The sequence below is a fragment of the Danio aesculapii genome, chromosome 24 (assembly GCF_903798145.1).
Source record: "Danio aesculapii chromosome 24, fDanAes4.1, whole genome shotgun sequence".
Taxonomy (NCBI): Eukaryota; Metazoa; Chordata; class Actinopteri; order Cypriniformes; family Danionidae; genus Danio; species Danio aesculapii.
The window spans coordinates 20,841,001-20,861,046 of record NC_079458.1 but is presented as its reverse complement, the minus strand read 5'-3'; the positions used below and the strand labels follow the sequence as shown (position 1 = coordinate 20,861,046).

General features: G+C 35.7%; 1 protein-coding gene across 3 annotated transcripts in view; it reads left to right on the top strand.

Moving 5' to 3' along the window:
• The first annotated feature begins 1,395 nt into the window (after positions 1 to 1,395).
• The window catches only part of flt1 (fms related receptor tyrosine kinase 1), a 68,238-nt gene continuing 49,587 nt past the window's right edge, over positions 1,396 to 20,046 (top strand). For 2 of the 3 annotated variants that reach the window (XM_056450388.1, XM_056450389.1), the window contains exons 1-6: positions 1,396 to 1,664; positions 5,837 to 5,933; positions 7,193 to 7,404; positions 10,777 to 10,901; positions 19,179 to 19,341; positions 19,431 to 19,567. In XM_056450388.1, coding sequence (XP_056306363.1) covers positions 1,607 to 1,664; positions 5,837 to 5,933; positions 7,193 to 7,404; positions 10,777 to 10,901; positions 19,179 to 19,341; positions 19,431 to 19,567 — 792 coding nt within the window. In that variant the 5' untranslated portion in view covers positions 1,396 to 1,606. Of the gene's footprint in view, positions 1,665 to 5,836; positions 5,934 to 7,192; positions 7,405 to 10,776; positions 10,902 to 19,178; positions 19,342 to 19,430; positions 19,589 to 20,046 lie in introns of all 3 variants that reach the window. The other variant, XM_056450387.1, reaches the window with a different exon arrangement.

Here is a 20,046-nt window from a genome sequence, read left to right as displayed (position 1 = left end):
AAGGAAGAAAGAAAGAAGAAGAAAGAAAGAAAGAAAGAAAGAAAGAAAGAAAGAAGAAAGAAAGAAAGAAAGAAAGAAAGAAAGAAAGAAAGAAAGAAAGAAAGAAAGAAAGAAAGAAAAAGACGTGTAACAAAATAAATCCTTGGGCTTATTCCCTGCTTTATCAGGGGCCACCACAGTAGAATGAACTACCGCAGTCTAAATATTTTCCAAATAATATTTTAGACCTATTTATAATATTCATTTTATTATTCATCCATTCAATAAAAATTATGCAAGACAAAATATACAAGAAACCACACAGATGCCTTTTACGTGCATTGTTAGATCATCACATTTGGGGGTCCATGGCATCTTAAAAACTGAGTCCCCTTTTCTGGACATAGTAAAATTTATTATTTAAATATAGTTTTTTTTCTGAATTCTCCAGTTTTTCAGATTTTACCAGTGTTTCAAACTGTGCTCGGCTTTTTCCATGAAACAGTTTTCTAATCAAAATAGTTGCCTCAATTGTGTTCATTTTCATTTCTCTTGATGAATTTTATGAAAAACAGCTTGGAAAAAGTTGGTATTTTAATGTAATAAAGAGGAATATGTTATATAATTTTTCGTTCAATTATTGTATATTAATTTCATTGCTAAAACATCTGAAAAAAATCATTTTCTCCTTTTTTGAGAATCGGGATAGTGGCTTAATTTCCGCTTAATTCGATCCCGCTTAATTCCCGTGGCTTAATTGTTACAGATTTATAGTTCAAGTCAGATTTTTTTCAACACATTTCTAAACATAATAATTTTAATTTTCTAATAACTGATTTATTTAATCTTTGCCATTAAATAATATTTGACTAGATTTTTTAAGACACTTCTATACAGCTTAAAGTGACATTTAAAGGCTTAACTAGCTTAATTAGGTTAACTAGGCAGGTTAGGGTAATTAGGCAAGTTATTGTATAAGATGGTTTGTTCTGTAGACTATAGAAAAATATATATAGCTTAAAGGTGCTAATAATTTTAACCTTAAAATGTTTTTTAAAAAAAAATAAAAACTGCTTTTATTCTAGCCGAAATAAAACAAATAAGACTTTCTCCAGAAGAAAAAATATTATCTGACATACTGTGAAAATTTCCTTGCTCTGTTAAACATTATTTCGTAAATATTTAAAAAAGAAAAAAAAGTCAAAGGGGGTTAATAATTTTGACTTGAACTGTACACCAGTAAACATGTTTATTGAGGCTTTGCCTGAAGGAGCGTCCGCGGATCTGTACAGTACATCGGACCCGTGTAAGTCACGTCAGTGGCGGGATGGGTGTGTCGATGAGCGTCACGGAAGCTCCGGTGGCGGTGGGAAATGAATAAATCCCAGCCCGCAGTCATAATGGGAAAGACTGATACTGGAATTCATGCGCGGTCCTCCTGCTTCAAGAGTTCGTACACATTCCGGACAGTACCGAGGTTTACTGTAGTCCCCGTGAAAGCAGGGTTTCAGGAGTTTGGCGTTGTGAGGTGAACTGATTCTCTGGAGTATTGGATCCGCAGTGTTATATATTCCTCCATAGGTGTTCCTTCATCTCCAAACAAACGACCTCAATCAAGACCAAGAGAATGTTCGATATATTATTTGTGATGATATTTGGACTGTCAGGACGTGTTCTGACTAAAGGTAAGTGCTTTATTTTTAAGTGTTTTATTTCTGTTCGTGTAAAGCATACATTTATGTATAGCCTATATATTAATATTAGCTACTTGTCATTATATTCAAAGTAAGCACTTGTTTCACACTCCATCAACGTGCTGAAGAACAAGTCTGGAATGCGCGCGGAGGAGAGTGTTGCATTGCTCAGCTCCAGCGCATCTTTCTCTTTAATGATACCTTGAAAAAACTTCCAGAGACTTTTTATGTAAATATAAACTTGTTCGGATATGTTTATCTTTAATAGACTATTCTTACTCAAATGCCAATCAAGCGTATGGCAGAATTGCAAAATTACGCAAGAAATCAATTTACTACGATTTTTGTTTTCCCACGACTATGGCAAGCCGATTTAACATTTATTACCACTATGTACAAAAAATAACTGGTATGCGCTTTTATATAATTTTGCAAAATTCCAACATTTACGGCAAATGATTTTGATAAATGGTTAGGTTTAAAAGTAGGCTAAGTGTATGGTTCTTGAGTTTTAGTGTAGCCTAGGGGTTAGGTTATGAATGGGGTACCAAATTTATCACTGTAACAACATGTTTTTTTAATGCAAGCACTTTAAATGATACATTAGCATACATATAAGGCTAATTGTATAGGCTAATTTTTCCACCAAAATTTTATTAGACCACCAAATATTATCAAACTGACAAGTATCTATTTTAATATAATTAGTAACCTGCTGGTAGCAACAAATTTGTCAGAAGAATTCATTGGTTCATCTGCTTGTCGCTTAGTGGATACAAAAATGCTGGGTTGCACACAATTCCTTCCTGTTGTCCCAACACAAATCTATTAACTTAATGTTTTTTTTACTAATTTAAGTGGATTGAGCATAAAACAATTAAGTTATTCCCCCCAAAAAATAAGAATTGTGTTGTTTAAACACATTTTAAATAAGCAGTTTGAACAAGCAGCAAAAGTCATTTCGGACTGTATACATTAAAGATAGCATATTTGGCATTGCTGCTATATAGGTGCAATGCATTTGCAGAAAAATACAAAAATTACATATGCTAAATTATTAAGTAAAATTATTATTAAAATGCATAAATTCAGTTGGCAAAGTGTGTGTACAAATTGCAATGATAAAAATACAGTACTGTACCAACAATAATATCAACAACAAATATTAAAATACGATCATGATAAATTCATGTGTATTATATAAGTTCAAAATAGCAATAAAAATATGTAAGGCAGTAGGCTATACAAAAGAGATTTAACAATGCACATGTGAATTCTGAACAACAAAATGCAGCCTGCAAAAAAATAAAAATAAATAAATAAATTGTTTTATTGAATGCTAAAACTGCCTGCCATATCAGGACAAGTTGTTTTGATAGTAGGGACCTCTCTGCTCTTACTTGGCATCCGTCTTCAATGTTTGGCCCCGGTTGAATCAGAGAGGGCGTTATTTCCTGAGCCTGATGACTTTGTGAAATGGAAGTTCTAATATAAATGACTTCGGGGTCATGACCACCGTGCGGCAGGAACCAGCGCTAATCAGAGTGTTATAGCTTAAACAGACCCGCGGGGAGGAAGCAGGGGGTGAAGCGATGTACTGTCCGCATGGCTTGATTATCACTGCTTTATTGGTCAACAGCTCAGCATTCACATCACAGGATGCAAAACTGAACTTGATTAATGTCGACGTGTTTTACGCATGTATCCGCATACCTGCGTGCACGAAAGCAGACAGCTCTGGTGGGAAAAATATATATATATATATTTAGCAAAATTAACAAGAATATAGAAAAGATTTTTTTTAAATATAATCCTCTATAGAATATATAAATATAATGCTCTATAGAGTATATAGAAGATTTTATGAAGATGTAGCCTATAAAAAGTCAGAAACTGAATGCATCATTAAAACAAGTTTAAAATTGCCAAATAAGACCAATTCACTTTAATAAATGCATTATGCGTGCATGCAAATTATAAGTAGCCTAAACAATTAAAATTTTGTTAATAAACAGACTAATAACAATACTAATTGAATTATTGATTATATGCTATGGGCTAGCTATTTTTATTCGGCTTATTGATCGAAAGGTTCTGATTTGTAGGAGTTTGTGAATTCGAAAAAGACCCCTCAAAAATTCCTTCATTGTTCTAAATGAGGTTCTTTGTCATTGATGGTTCCGTTTAGAGCTGCCCTTGGTTATTTTATTGACCATTATTGGGTGTTGATATTGTTACTGATTTGACTATCATAAATGGTTCTTGGAGACCAACAAAGTAAAAGCATAGTTAGTTTTTGAGGATCAAAAAATAAGATCTCCATTGAACTTGAAATGGCAACGACATTTTTAAACATTTCATATTTAATTCCTGCAGTTTCTCCATCATATTTACAAAGCAGTACACTCAGGAACATAAGGAATAACCAAAAAGTTCCTTGAAGTTTTTAAAAGATCAAACACTGAAAAAAAATTATTTAAATATGATTCCTTTGGTTAACTAAATGTTTTTAAGTTCAGTGGTTGTAAGCAATTTATTTGGGCTGATTTTAAACAAACTAATTAAGTTGAAAATTACTCAGTTTAATTTGTTTGTTTAAATTCAACCAAAATACATTGTTTGCAGCAATTTAGCATGAATAAGTTTTTCAGTGTATAGTGAAGAACATTTTGATAATATAAAGAAAAACCATTAAAGAACCTTTTATGGAATGAAATGTGCCATGGGTGTTAAAAGTTCTTAAAAAACGATTCCAATTAACCTTTATTCTAATTATTTTGTGTAGATGTATTTTTATTTTCAATTATTCGGTTATCACAAATTTAATACAAATAATAATAATAATGAAAGCAGGAAATACACCGTCCCGATAATGTACTAATTAACTAAAAAAAGTTAACTGAACTGAAACTCATTATCTAGTCAATTTAACATTCATTATGATTATGACGGTTATTATTAGTCGTTTATTTAAACGTTAAACCCATTTACTGCATTCATTTGCATTAATTCAAACATGACGTGTAAAGTTTGTTGAACTTGGCAGCTTCTCGTCCTGTCATTAGTACCTGCGTTTCTGAAACGGAACCTCAGCGTGTGGACCGGCTGATAACGAGCCTGTTTCAATCTCATGCGGGACTTGCTATGGGAAAAAGTGCTTGACTCCTGTTTCCTTCTTTCATTGGTCTTACTACAATACCTTCTGTATTTAATGTACAGAAGGAAATGATGCTGTGCGTTTTAAAAAAAAAAAAACAATGGCGACAGCGGTTAGTATTGTGCAGGGCAGATCTGCATAGAGACGAGATGCTTTAAAATCACATCATTTATGTGCTTCAACAAAAACGTCAAAAAGAGCATGCATGCGTAATTTTTTATTGCATTGCATGCGACTTTGCATAGCAAAGAGGCTATTAATGTCACAGCATCATGCGGATATGGTAAATCATTTTAAAAAGGCACGCAATTATTCTGCGCACAATAGTTCAGTCATTACGTTCGTTTTATGTTCCCCAGGCGTTATATAGACGTTACGTGTCTTATTAATCAAGTGAAATGCAAATTTTATAGGTTTTTATGCAGAAATATTATGATTTGTTTAGAAAAAAAAATACACATACACATACATTCTGTTTGATCCTTTTTTTTTTTAAATAATACAAAAAACATCCAAAGATGAAAAGTTAACTTAATTAATTACTTTGTAGTTTAAACAATATAAAATAAGATCTATTAGCCTAAATACATAAAATATTTTTGATTATATTTTAACAGCTGCAATTTAGCTTTTATAATTGTTTGCCAACAGTAAAAATCCCAATGTAAGGCTGTCATCAAAAGATTTGGGTGTATTTACGTTTTTATAATTGTTTTGATAGTTTTTAAAATGATCCATACAAGTTTGAGGTTTTTTTTTTGCATCACATTTATATAATTTTATTTCGTTTGCCTCTCGTTTTGTGCATGAACAATGTCATGTAAAGATCCTCAAAATCTCTGAACAAAAACTTAATAAGTCTATTAACAGGAATCAGTTTTATGTAGTCTTAATTAATTATTAGTTATGTAAGTCCTGCATTACTGAGGCAAATAACTATTTCACATTTTTTTTCACTATTTTCACAAGGTGTTATTCAGCAGCTTCTGTCTTCCCTGTCTTACAGATACAGACACAAAAGGAAGGTTCAGTTCTCCAGTGTTGGATGTTACTGAGAAGCAACTTGTTATAGAGAGAAATCAGACACTTCAGCTAAACTGCAGGTGAGTGAAGCATCATATTGTCTCACAGTTAAAGGAGGAGGAGGAAGTGGTTAACTTGTGATGTGATGTTTGAGTAATATAGCTTCATGATTAACAGAAGTGATACAGATTGGTCAGGAGGAATGTAGAAACATAAAAAAAAAAGTTTGGCATGAGACATTATAAAATGCATACAAAATGAGGATTCCAAAAGCATTTGGGATTCAGAATTGGATTAAGGTTTAATTTAGAATATTTTTAGTTTATAATTTCACAAATGAAAATTCTTGGTTTGGGCCATTCCTGATCTCTGAGCACTTCTCCCGGAAAACATGCCCAACATGCATTACCATACTCTGTCTAAATTATATGCAACTGTGAACTTGTGAAACAAATTTTTAATCCTTTTTACAAAAGGTCAACATTTCTCATGCATGAGTCAGATTGACTCAAATCATGTTGGAGAACATGATCATCATGCTTTACACAAATGCTTTAATGCAATAATGCTGACATTAAAGCAAAAAGAAACTTTTACAAATCTAAATACTAAAAATTAAATCATAAGTCAATCATAAACTGATAATGACTGAACATTTACCTTAAATTCTATGCTACATTAAATGTTTTAAAGGGTGTTCAGACCTGGCAGGTTTTAGTAGATGAAATCAAACTCAATTGCTCTACAATTGCTCTATTTGAGTAGCTCATTTAAAAAGTTCTGGTCAATGCCATTCGGACCTTGGTGCACACCAAAGATGTAGACCGATACTAATGAAAATGAGCCTCATTCGTCTTCCAGACAAACTTAAAACAAACATATAAGACATTTAAACAAATCAAAAACATGAAATCACAAGATGCATCCATATAAAGGACAGAATGCTCAAGCATTCCGATTATTTTTAGGCAAAATTGCAACATTGCCAGTTTAATACACGTGAGAAATAATTATTTTGCAGTAGAATCCATTTACACATTTTATAAACACTTTACCTGTTTTGAAGTTGTAAAAAGTCTATCACATGTATGCACTTTAAAGCTCATTCAGCTCAACACACACAGCATTCTTTTAGATATTTTGTAAGTCCTGTTTTTTTTTTTTTTAAATGCAAAGCAAACTAGCACTCCTTCATCTAGACCAACGTACTGTACCAAGAGAACCAAACTATTAGTATAAACACTCCAATTTGTAAAGTAGAAGCCTTTTCTCTAGTGGTATCAGACATTTTTTACCAGTTAAGTGCAAAGCTCTTTGTTTAACCTAAACTATGTTTTAGGGGACGGTGGGAGCTCCAGTGGGTTTTGCCATCAGGAGTACCAAAACTGTACCCCGGCACACATATAGAGAACAGTCAGTGCGGGAAGAAAAATAACCAGTACTGCAGCCGGCTGACGCTCAGTCCTGCTTTAACTCAGCACACTGGCTCCTTCCGCTGCAGGTACCGGCAAAAGGAGCGCAAACAGACTTCTGTCTACGTCTACGTCACAGGTAAGATGCTTCAGGTGAATATTCAAACACTTAGGCTGTCTGAAATTACCTACTACTCAGTAGGCACTGCATTTGAATTCAAATGTACTACTTGACCGTTAAAAAGTATTTTCTATACAGTCTGAATGTGAGTAGTATGAATGGAACTTGGACGGGCTACATCTGCCTTTTTGTCATGACCATGTGACCTACCTGCGTCAGTTGCGTCTCTTCACTCCTATTTATGAATTCTCTTGCTGTGCATCATGGATAGCGTAGCGTCCATCAGATGCACACTTCAGAATCTCGCCGGAAGTAGTAAATCATCTGGTTACTTCTCGCATACTGTTTTTCAATTTCTGTGATTTCAGACATACTACTTGGCTCGCGTACTGTTATTAGCATACTTTATATTATGGAAGTAGGCGATTTCCGGACACAGCCTTATGCCTCATTTACACTAGCAGCGACTCTGTAGCTGCCTGTAGCTCTGGGTGATGACCTGCTGCAAACGGAGATATAACAGCTCTTCGTAGATATATCAGTGTTGCCAGATATAGCAGACTTTTTCCAGCCCAAAAAAACTTTTTCCAAACCCCTCCAAACGCTTAAAAAAACCCAAAATATTAGAATAATATTTTATTTGATTTTAACTAATTTAAATCGAAATTAATCTAGTTACTTCAACTGTCATATTTTTTAACCATACAGCAACCAACACCAGCAGTTACAGAACCACAACATAACCAGATCACATGGAAACACTGCCCTTCTCTCACCCACACACTGCACTTAATGTTGTGTAATTACATTCGAAATATGGTATACATTCATCCCATTTGGCATTTTAAATTCTGTTGAACTTAAGTAGGCACTGCTTGTCAATCAGATAACTCTTCTATGTTTGTTTTTGCTGTCAATTGTGGAAAAAAATGATTGATAAAAGTGTCATGAGAAACCGCTTTGAGTTTAACTGCAGGGGCTGCGTGATGCGCGTGCACATGAAGGGGAATCAAATTTGTCCAGGGAATCAGATTTTGATACAACGTTCCTTCACCTCCTCTTGCTGGTGCAAATACAAACATTAGATGTGTGTCTAATATAAAAATATATATATTTTTTCTATTTTTTTTCCTTTTAATTGCCGATCATTTGATGCACTTTGGTCCACTCTCTGTATTATGCTGCCTGACTGCCTGTGTAGATTTCAACCTGGTTTCAACAAGGTCCGGTGCTGACATAATGGGGGCGAGTACTTACACTTTTCACTACTACAGCCTTCACCTCTTTTCGTGTTCAAACCAAACTAAGATCAGCTCAGTTTCTCAGATGGCAGGTTTTTACGTCCTTCATACATGTTGAGAGATCGAGTTGATCGACTTGAAAAGGGAATGTCTTCACATAATCCACAAAGACGGGACTTAGTAAACAGTAAAGTCATGCATCATTTTAATTGTTGCATTAGTCTGAACATTTTGTCAACCAGCCAATGACATTTTTTACCCGCAAAGTCAAATTCAAAACCACCCAATTGTGCGGGAATCCGTCCAATCTGACAACACTGAGGTATATACAGCACAAATACAACCGCCTCTGAGCAAGCTGAGAGAGGATCATGTGAGCTCTACTGGAGCTTCTATTGGCTGTCGCTCAAGAAAGTCGCTTTTCATTTGCATAAAGTTGAAGGATTCTCAATTTTGTCTCGTCGCTTGACACGCCCATCTGGTCGCTCTCCATTGAAATGAATGGTCGCTTGTCGCGTTTGCCGCTGCGAGTCGCTCATACTGTGAATGAGGCATGAGACAGTGTCCACCAAAGCTGACTAAAAAAGCTAGAGGTCTTCTGAAAATGCCTAACTATGAACTCTTGAGAGTGCAGCATTTTATTTTTTTTAGGACAATTTGTTTACCATACTTTAGAAAATCTTCAGTATTGTTTCAAGAAACAATAAAACTGTTGACTATATAGAGAAGTATATTTTTTTCTTAATTTTCTTCTCTTCTGTGACTGTTCGTGTTGATGAACCGTTTATGCACCTGTTGTGGCAGTTGGTTGGTGGGATATTTGCCTCACCCGTCCTCCTGAAACAGGACGTCTGAATTCAAAAATTATATTAATGATCACTGCTTTTGTTGCAAATTTGAAGATCTGTCAACTTTCTGTGTCCAAGAATCAAATGTGATGCCACAAACTGATAAAAAAAAAGCTTTGTTGCATCTTTTCGTTTCTTTTTTTGTGCTGCATATTAAAGTAAAATATCATCACAGAAAAGAGAAAAATGTAGGGTGGAACTGTATTTTGTCCATTAACAATGTATTAGATTGTAGGATGAGGATCATTGTGATTTGCAATAACTGCGATGTCCTGACTGACAGGATTTCCACCCTTATCATTGAGCAAATACGTTTACTGATAAATCCTTGATTGCTAAACACTGCAGTATTTATTTTTGATTTTATGGTAATCCTTTCTCTCCTTCCATCGTTCAATAGCTTGGCCATCTCACTAACTATTCCTGTTGCTTAAGGCTAAACAGGAAGTCTCAGGAAGCAAATAATACCTAAACACCATTTTTCTCTCAAGGCAACACATCCGACTAAGTGCGCGTCTGGCATGATTTTGCGCTGAGATTTTTTTTTGTGTGGGTTTGCGCTGTAAGCTGTCCTCCCTCACTATATTTAAAGCTATAACTTTCATTTACGTGCTACCTCAAGGGGACAGAAATAACCCCAGCTGTTGAAAGGCTCAGCTCTTGGGCAGCCTTTCCCAGGGTACCCGGCCTTATCTGTGTCCCTCAGCCCGGCTGTCCGTATCCTGTGCTGGTCAAGGGGGGAGGAACAGCTCGGAGACGAGGACAGAGGATGCGATGTTTTCTTGTGTATGTTTGTTAGCATGCGTGTCTGCGCATGGGAGTGGGCATCTTGAGGGCATCCCGGGGCAGAAGAGAGGCCGGGATCCTCCCCGGTCAGGCATTAAGGAAGACTAAGAGGTGCCGCAGGTCACTAGGTGCGGCCCCCGGTTAGCCAACAAGGCCCCTGAGGACCATCAATCGCTCTTGCGGCCATGTCCATTTAGCCTCACCCTTCATCCTTTATATTGAATCAAAGCACGACAAGGAAACATCCAGCAGTCCTTGGGGTACTTTTGTTAAAATGTTCAGAGATTTTTTTTTCCGTTCCTTTAATAACATTAGAGCACTGAACAATGGGGCGAGCAACACCCAAAGCCTTTCATTGCCACAAGAATATTGCAAACTGGAGCGAAAGTGTAACCAAGAAAACAACAGAGAGCGTTTGATAACAAGCGAGCAAACTTTCTGTACTTGCTGCTGACTCTAGATTGTTGTCAGCATTTATTGTGTGTTTGTTCCTGACCTCAGCATTGGTGTTTCAGATAGCCAGCGGCCGTTTGTGAAGGTGCAGTCGGAGATCCCAGATGTGGTGTACATGAAGGAGGGAGAGCCGTTGGTCTTTCCATGCAGAGTCACAAACCCAGACGCCAAAGTCTCGTTGGTTAAGGTGAGTGACTCAACTGTGAGTCAGATCATTTCATCAGACACTTCCCTTTTCCCTCTTCCAGAGTGTCAGCACTGAACACAACATGTGAGATAGTTTCAGCCAATCAGAACGCATTTGATGCAGCATTATAGACCACTGAAATGTTAAAGTGGACGGGGCCAGCCAGACAACTAGAAACTTTGATGAGTTGCCATCTCATTATTCTATTTCTTTTTAGTCATAATCAAATAGTAGAGCTGGAATTGCAAGGCTGAAGAAGTTTGATACTCAAGAAAAGCAAGGGTAACACCTTATTTTGATGGTCCATTTGAGTATTAGTTGATTGTCTGCTTATTATCTGCTGATACTGCTCCTTCAACAGACTTTTAACTGACTATAAGAAGCTTTGCAAGTACATGTCAACTTACGCTAACCCTAACCCCAACCTAACAGTCTACTTATAGTCTAATGAGAATTCGTTGGCATGTACAGTAGATGCAATGTAACTTAAAATATTCATCTTTATAGCAACATTACCTCTGTCTTTGTTGCGTTTTTCCTCCTCTTATTTTTTTCTCCCCTGGGCATCAGACAGTTTGGGATGTTTTGACGTTGTTGACCCATCAAAAAACAACCACCATATAGCAGGTAAAATCTAATTAGTTGGAAGAGGGGCAGGCATCTTAGCCAGCTATATTGTTATTATTATTATTACTACTGCTAAATAGTAGGCTTTGATATGCAGTTAAATGATTGTGGGCTTATTCTTTTCTAAAGTCATTACACCAACTAGTTTTAAAAATAGTGGAAGTTACACTTTTTTCTTCCTTCATATCTGGCGCCCACCTGGATGTACAGCGCCCTTAGCATTTGCCTAAATTGCCTATTTACTCACTATTACTCACCCTCAATTGTTTATGAGTTTCTTTCTTCTGTTGAACACAAAAGAAGACATTTTGAAAGAACATGAAATCCTGAAACCATTGACTTAAATAAGAGGAAAAATAAATAGTATTGAAGTCAATGGTTTATCTTTAGTGTTCGGTTAATCTTTAGTGTTCAACAGAAGAAAGAAACTCAAACGGCTTTAGAACAAGTAAAGGGTAAATAAATGATGGCAGAATTTTTATTTTGGGTGAACTATCCATTTTGGGTAAATCACATAAACCACACTTTTTATTTGTCTGTCAGCATAAAACGTTAAATGTGAGAGAATCATAGCCATTTACAAGATAAATGTTTAATATGCAGGATTTATTGATTATGGTGACTGTACTGGACTGAAGGCACGATTACATTTGCATTTTTGTATAGTTTTGCATACAGACAGCAATATTATCAAAACAATCCCTCTGCACACAGATCCGTAAAATTAAATAAAAATGCTGTTCATGACAGGTCGGTATTTGGCCATGTTGTTCAGTCAATTGAAGTCCGCCATTGTTGTTTTGGTTGACAATATCTGGTTCAAGGACAAAACATGTTTATTACATCATAGTTTTTGCAAAATTTGTAGCTTACATAAAGACAATAATGGTATTGTATACAAAAACGTACTTTGAAACGGTGTTTCGATGTACTGTAACTGAGAGAGCTTATGAGCTGCAACTTACGAAAGCAAATAAAAAAAAACACCAGGACATTAAGAAAACATCTTCATTGGTTTGACAGCGCTCATGTTGCAAGTCCTCACAACACAAATTAAAATCATGCTGCAAAGCCTCACAAATGGAAAACTGCACTACATATCCTCGCAACACATACACATAATTAAAACGCACTGCAAATCCTCACAGCACATGCACTTTTTGATCTGAAAAAAAAAACAACAACTGTTGACTGGAGTTAGCACGTTGTAATTGTAAAAGGGCTTGAATATTTTTTAATCTGCGATTTATTTTGACCTCGTTTTAGCAATGAAGCATTGCAAATTTTTTTTATTAACCTTGAACTTATATTTAGTTTAGGATATTAACTTAAATTAGTTATCTAATAAAGATTTACAGTTAATCGTGAGTTTATTTAGGCGAATAATACGCAAAAGACAAAAGAATCAGGGTGTTAAAATGAACAAAAAAATTCCCACAACTTCACTGACTAATAGACAGCCGGCTCCTTCACTTTTTTCAGTTCCTCCTCCTGAAATATTTCCATTGTGCTGTTTTTCTATTTGTGTTTGCATTGTGAGGATTTGCAGCACACATGCTGTCAAACTGATGAAGATATTTCTTAATTTGCGATTGGTTGTTTTCTATTTGCATGTGTTTTCTTAAGTTGCATCGCATTAAGCTCTCTTGGCTACCGTACAGGGGTGCGTTTTCCAAACAACGACATAACTCACAGCTGAACTTTCATAGTACGATGCATAATTTGGGAAATAAACAATGGAGTACCGAATGTTTCTCAAAACTGTAGTTTCTCTTTCGCAGATCCATCATTTGAACCACATTAGTTCTAATGTAAAACGTCCATATTGATGCTCTAAATTGGGTGGGGTAACAACTTTTTTAGAGAAAACCCACATCATGTTTGTGCAGATTATATTGTAATGCACCCGCATTAAAAAAAATCTAATATTAGTTTTGGTAAAAACATGCACTTGTTTTCCATATTAATGGAAATATATGTAAATGGCACGTGCAGGGTCTGTTTCCTTTAGAAATATTATTGAGAATATTCCATATTCTATTCTAAAACATAAAACTATTTAGCTAACATGTATTCTAATCTCATGAATAAATCATATAAATCGTAATTCGTTCATTTTTTTTATTTTATTTATTGTAAAAGTCTACTTCACACCAGACACATTCACACCACTGCAGAAATGTTCTAACCAGCAGGCCCATGTCATATACAGTTCAGATACATTTCTTAATAAATAATCTTCTATAAATTAAAACCTTTCATGTATTCTATATATTTTTGTTTTCACAAACTTTGGAGACATAAATCCTGCTTTTAAATAATAGGTCACCTATAGGTTTCATCATGAGCCACGGCTGCATTCAAAATGGCATACATGTTTTCAAAGTGCACTACGAAGGCAACGCAATCATCATTATGAAGATCGCTAAAGACTTGCGACCTTAGTTGTTTTTTTATTGATGGTTTTCAAAAATGCACCCCAGATCACTAAAAGATTTGCAGTTTTTGCTCATTTATATATGCTTAATTATTTTTTCTAGATTTCTTTTAGTTTTAGCACTTCAAATTTAATCAGAAATGTTGCTCTTGCAATCAAATGAGATGCATTTTGAAACAAATATTTGAAATTCATTTTATTGTATCCCTAATTGATGAAAATTATGTTAATAGTTTACGTTTTAATCATTTTAATCATTTTACTTAATAGCAATTTTGGTTCATTTAGTCTAAAAATTGTCAAAAAACGTAGTAAATTTCTGATTTGGAAGTCAATCAATTGGCATCAGGTATTGGTGAGCTCAGATATTCATGCCAATCCTGATTTTTCGTCTATAGCTTCCACTTCCATACACTACCATGCTTCCTCTTGTTCTCATTCATAAATAACTCCTTTCCCAGTCCTCACAATCACTCCAGGTTAAAAGGGCAAGTGTGCATCCTATTTGTGCCAGTTCGGATGTATCTGTGTTTGTACGGGGATGTACAGAAATCTTTTTGGCTCAGCGTGACACGGATACTTAAAGCCGATGCTCAGAGTGAGCGGCGCCCACAACTTCCTTTACTTGTTGGCACAGCACAGAGCCAAGAAGATGATGCCGAAACCACCTCACGCACCCTGATGACTTCCACAGCCTTGTTGGAGGAATCCAGCTATAACCAAAAAAATGGCTCGCAGTGCATTTATGAAGCGATTAGATACTACTGGATCCCCAGAGACATGCAATAAGTCCAAATATGGTAACGACTGGTTTAAAAAAAAACACTTAAGCCATTCAGGATGAGTTTCAGATGAGAAGGGGAAGCGGAAAAGAACAAGTTGACCAGTTCCCCTCGCGCTGCCTTTGGCTCCTCGCATGCAGGATGAAAACTGTTTTTAGGAAATGCTAGCGATATGACATCCCTATCCTCCCTGCATGCTCAAAAAAGATCCACATTTCATTTGGGTTGGCTTTGTTTATGTCCTGCCGACCCTGTGCACAGATATACAAAAGGTAATGGTGCTATAAATATGAGCTCTCTGAAACACTGAGTGTTTTTTTCCTGAGAGGATTTTGCACTTGTCAGTGTATCTTTAATCTTGCACCTCTTGCGAAGGGAACAATACTGAGCCTCTCGCTGGAGCTGTGAACGTAGCCAGCAGGGCCCTTCCAGAGGCTGACCTGAGGGCCCAGCCGCGATGTCTATATCCTGTAGTAACAGGATGTGAGGAGATGGACTGGAGTCACGTTTCCACATCCTCGCACTTTACTCTTACGCACTGAACCGGAGGGAGGAGTGTTAGCCTGATCATCACTGCCTAGGTGGAGGGAACCATCTAACACTTATCAGCTTTGCTCATGAATATTAATTAGGTGACATGATGTTTGCTCACTAATCACTGTTTGGAGAAATAGGCACCAGATAGTTTAGTATGGAGCAGGTGTGTTTGTTCCAGTGTTGTGCCGTGTGAAATATTTCGGTAATATTTATTCATTCATTCATTCATTCATTTTCTTTTCGGCTTTGTCCCTGTATTCATCAGGGGTCGCCACAGTGGAATTAACCACCAACTTATCCAGCATATGTTTTACACAGTGGGTGACCTTCTAGCTTCAACCAAGTACTGGGAAACACCCATACACACTCATTCACACTAATACACTACGGCCAATTTAGTTTATTCAATTCGCCTATACCGCATGTCTTTGGACTGTGGGGGAAACCGAATCACCTGGAGGAAACCTACGCCAACATGGGGAGAACAACTGGCCTCCGCCGCTGAGACTGCAGCTCTGCACAAGACGTTTGGCCAGCAGAGAAATGAAAATGGTCGTGGCCAACCGAGTCTGGTTTCTCTCAAGGTTTTTGTTCTTCACTTTCGCCAATTAGTGAAGTTTTTTTCCCTCTCCACTGTCGCCACTGGCTTGCATGGTTCGGGATCTATAGAGCTGCGCATCATTGCATTTGCTCTTCACTGTTTGGACTCTCGGTAGTGATTTTTAAACCACACTGAACTGAGCTAAACTGAACTGAACTTAAACACTACAAACTGAACTACACTGTTCCTATTTACTATGACCTTTTATGTGAAGCTGCTTTGACACAATCCACATTGTAAAAGCGCTATACAAATAAAGGTGAATTGAATTGGCCCAAGCCAGGACTCGAACCAGAGACCTTTTTAATTATTTTTTCAATGAACATTTTTATATATAAGATTAAAAGTATTGTGTTTGAAAGTGTGTTCATATTTAAATAGTCTATTAATTATATAACTGTAGTATTTTTTCATATTTTGAATATTTGTTTTTATTTAGTATTGAGCAGTTTTCATTTTTTATTTTGATATTTACATTTGTAGTCATTTTGGTGCATGCTAAACTTTATATATAAATACTCTAAATATATAAATAAAATGGCTTTAAGTACATATTTTTAAACATGATTTTGGTACTTCCAATTATGTATTTTTTTTATGGAGTTTCCACTTTTACTGTAACAAGACAATAAAACATTTATAAATAATAAAATAATGATAATAGCATGACATAATAATAATAATAATAATAATAATAATAATAATAATAATAATTATTATTATTATTATTATTATTATTATTATAAATAAATAAATAAATAAATAAATAAATAAATAAATAAATAAAATAATACTAATAAAAATAAATAAATAAAACATGATAAAAGAAGGAAAAAATGGGGGGAAAGGTTGGAGGAGGTGAAGTCAGTCAATTAGATAGATACAATCAGTGGACAAACTTAGAAGCGAATGAAAGTGAGTTATGAGGGGTTCAAAAAAGATCCATAACTGGCAAAGTGGCGATACTTCAAATTAATTAAGAAAAAGTTGCTCTGGCAACCCAATGAAATGCTTTTTTAAATGAATATTATTTTTTAATAGTGTATTTTTAAATAAACTAGGGTATGCATAATGAGTGCATGGCACAAATTAGTTTTTTAGCACAATATTTGCATACTGCATTCATGGAGTCATGTGTTTTTTTCCCTCAAAAGTGTTTTTATTGAACCTGTTAAATATGAAACATGCAGTACAAATAGCTTTTCACTTTTTTTTTTTATTTAGACAGCAAACAAACAAAACTCATCGCACATATACATTTAGATTCCATAAAAATATGTAAATGACATTAGCCCTCTTGTTGTGTTCACCCCCTGCCCCTTACAAAATTGACCGGTCTCTTTTAACTGCTCTGAAATTGCTCAAAAAGTATTTTTCACCACCAAATTTTTATTCAACATTCTTTTGCTGTGAACAATGTCTCAAATAAGTGTTTAACATGAATTTATAGAATTAGGCATAAAATAACTGCAGTGAAAATACAAATAGGCACTGAAAATGTATTACAAAATGAACATGTCATGTCATGAAGGTAATCAAGTGGGAGGATTGGCACATAAGCACGGGAAAGAGATGTGTACCCACAATAGACATTGTTCAGTCTGAAATGTGTGTGTGAGTTGGGGTGGTGTGTATGGGGATGTTTTCTTTTGATGGTTGAATATAGTCTGGATACCCACTTATTGCCTATGGCGGTCACTTTTGACCGAGAACACCACAGGTGTACACCACAGTACACTCAAAATTTAATGAAAGAGGGGATCATCACTTTTATATGTTCAAAGGCAGAGTGTGGAGGATATCATAAGGCCCTGAGGCAATCAGATGTAAAACAAAATATTTATGAGTGTTTTAAGCTGTAAATGAGTCAGATTTGACCCGAACATGACAGGAAGGTTAAAATAAAATACAAATAAATAATAATAAGTAAAACATTATTTACTCTTATGTATAAAAAGGAATGAAAAGAAAAGGAAAAAGAAACAAATAAAAAATAACGAGGAAAGGTTCTACTCTTCTAAAATAACTGAAGGGTCCAGCTTCTTTATGTGATCTAAAACAGGTTGCCAAGTGAGAAAAAAACAAATCAGTACAACCTCTTACAGTATATCGTATTAACACCAGGTCAGGTAGTGTAAAAGTTCCATAAGTCATTTCTTAAAGATTGAAGGAACATTTTTCTTCCATTTAAGCAATATTAACCTTCTAGCTAAAAGCGTAGCAAAGGCAATCACATTTATCTTACTTTTATTAAAACATAAAGACTGTGGTGTGATACCAAATATTGAAATTATGGTTCTATATAGGTATTTAATGCATCAGAGAGAAATTTAAATATTAGCTGCCAGAAATCCTTTCATTTTGAACAAGCCCAAAACTTATCAGATAGTGTAGCTGGCTCAATATTACATCTGTCACAATTAGGCTCAATATTCGGTTTAAACTTGGCAGGTTTCACTTTGGACCAATGTAGTCTGTGTACTACTTTAAATTGTATAACTCAGCCATGTGTTTTTAATCACACTAATGGTGTACACATAATCCGCATATGCACATTAAACTGTTTTTGCACTACTTAATTTGTCCACATGCTATCAAAGAACCAGTCCACTGTTTCATAGATTGAGAAACAAAACCATAAAACCAACAGGGCTTACTGTGAGGGCTTAAACAATATTCGCCAATCTATTTTAAAGTAGTACAAAAACATTTCATCACTCATAACTTCGGAGAGAAAAATCTGTGCATGCACGCTATACAACTAAGTGTTTACCTTAAAAATTAGCTAATTTTTGCAATGGCATGGTTTTACACAATGTGCCATCTAAAATGTTCACAATGATTTTGAAAAATGACAGTATTTTCGTTTTACCGTTGGATGTTGTTAGTGGAAATGTTGTGCAGTTATTAGGCACGATGCTGAAATAGCACTAAAATGGCCATGTTTCTCTAACCCACTATAAAGGGCTTACCTAATGTCTTACCTAATGCAGTAGTGCTTCCTAGAAACCCAGAGATCTTAAGCAGCTCACACTGGGAGGAAAGCATTCACCTGATCCCCTGAGAAAGGGCAGGTCACTTCCACAGTGTCACATCTAAGTCTGTAAACATTTCCTCCTTTGAACATGGAAGTAAACAAAATCATAGCACCGCTCTCCAAGAATTTCTGAAGGACGGTGCACTGTTGAACCCATTAGAGCCTTTGTGAGCTCCGGCCAAATGAAAGTGCAAGTCTGTTTGTTTTTCTTTTCCAAAGTGAAATATTTTAATGATATTATTTCTTGAATTTTCAGTTTCCTCTCCTCCGGATAGCTCCTGATCACAGGAACATCATCTGGAACAGCAGGCAGGGATTCATTATCCGTAGTCCCACTTTCTTCTATATTGGTCTGTTTTCTTGTGAGACTATCGTCAATGGTGTCAAATACACGAACAAGTTTTTAACTCACAGACCAGGTGAGTGCATATACAGTTTTTTAAATTATTATTTACTAATTGGTGATTTAATAACTAGAGGCTAAATGTGAGATTGTTTCTTTGTGCAGTGAATAAGATCCTGGACGTGTATTTGAACAGCACGGGTTTAGTGCACACGTTACTGGGCGAGATGCTGGCGCTGAACTGCACTGTTACTGCTGAGTGGAACTCCAGGGTGTCCATCAGCTGGACGTACCCACAGAAGGTGGGTCTTGATGCATTGCTAGTAAGTAGTTTAGTAAGCTCCACAACAATCACACATTAAATTGAAAACTTGGTGACTCTATAATGAGCTTACACTTGTAAACATTTCGTAAAGTCAGCATGAAACGGAAGTTAAGATCGTCCTTTATCATGACATACATCCAATTGAAACGCTCCTGAAATTAGACAAAAATGTATGGCGGTGCATGATTTCATCCTTTGGAAACCAATTGGATTATCGGAAGATGTCTGTGGCAGATTTATGGATAGAGTAAAGCAGGGAAGCAAGTATACATGCAGTGATAGCCCTGCCCTAAAGGCATTCCATGTGATCAGAAGTGAAGAAAAGTCATTTCGAAGTAGTTTATTTTTTATAGAATAATGAAGTGCACAGATACATTGCCCATATCAAGCACTACTATTTACATAGACATATAAGAAGAGTACATTTAGATTTCATGCTGACTTTAGGTCACACTT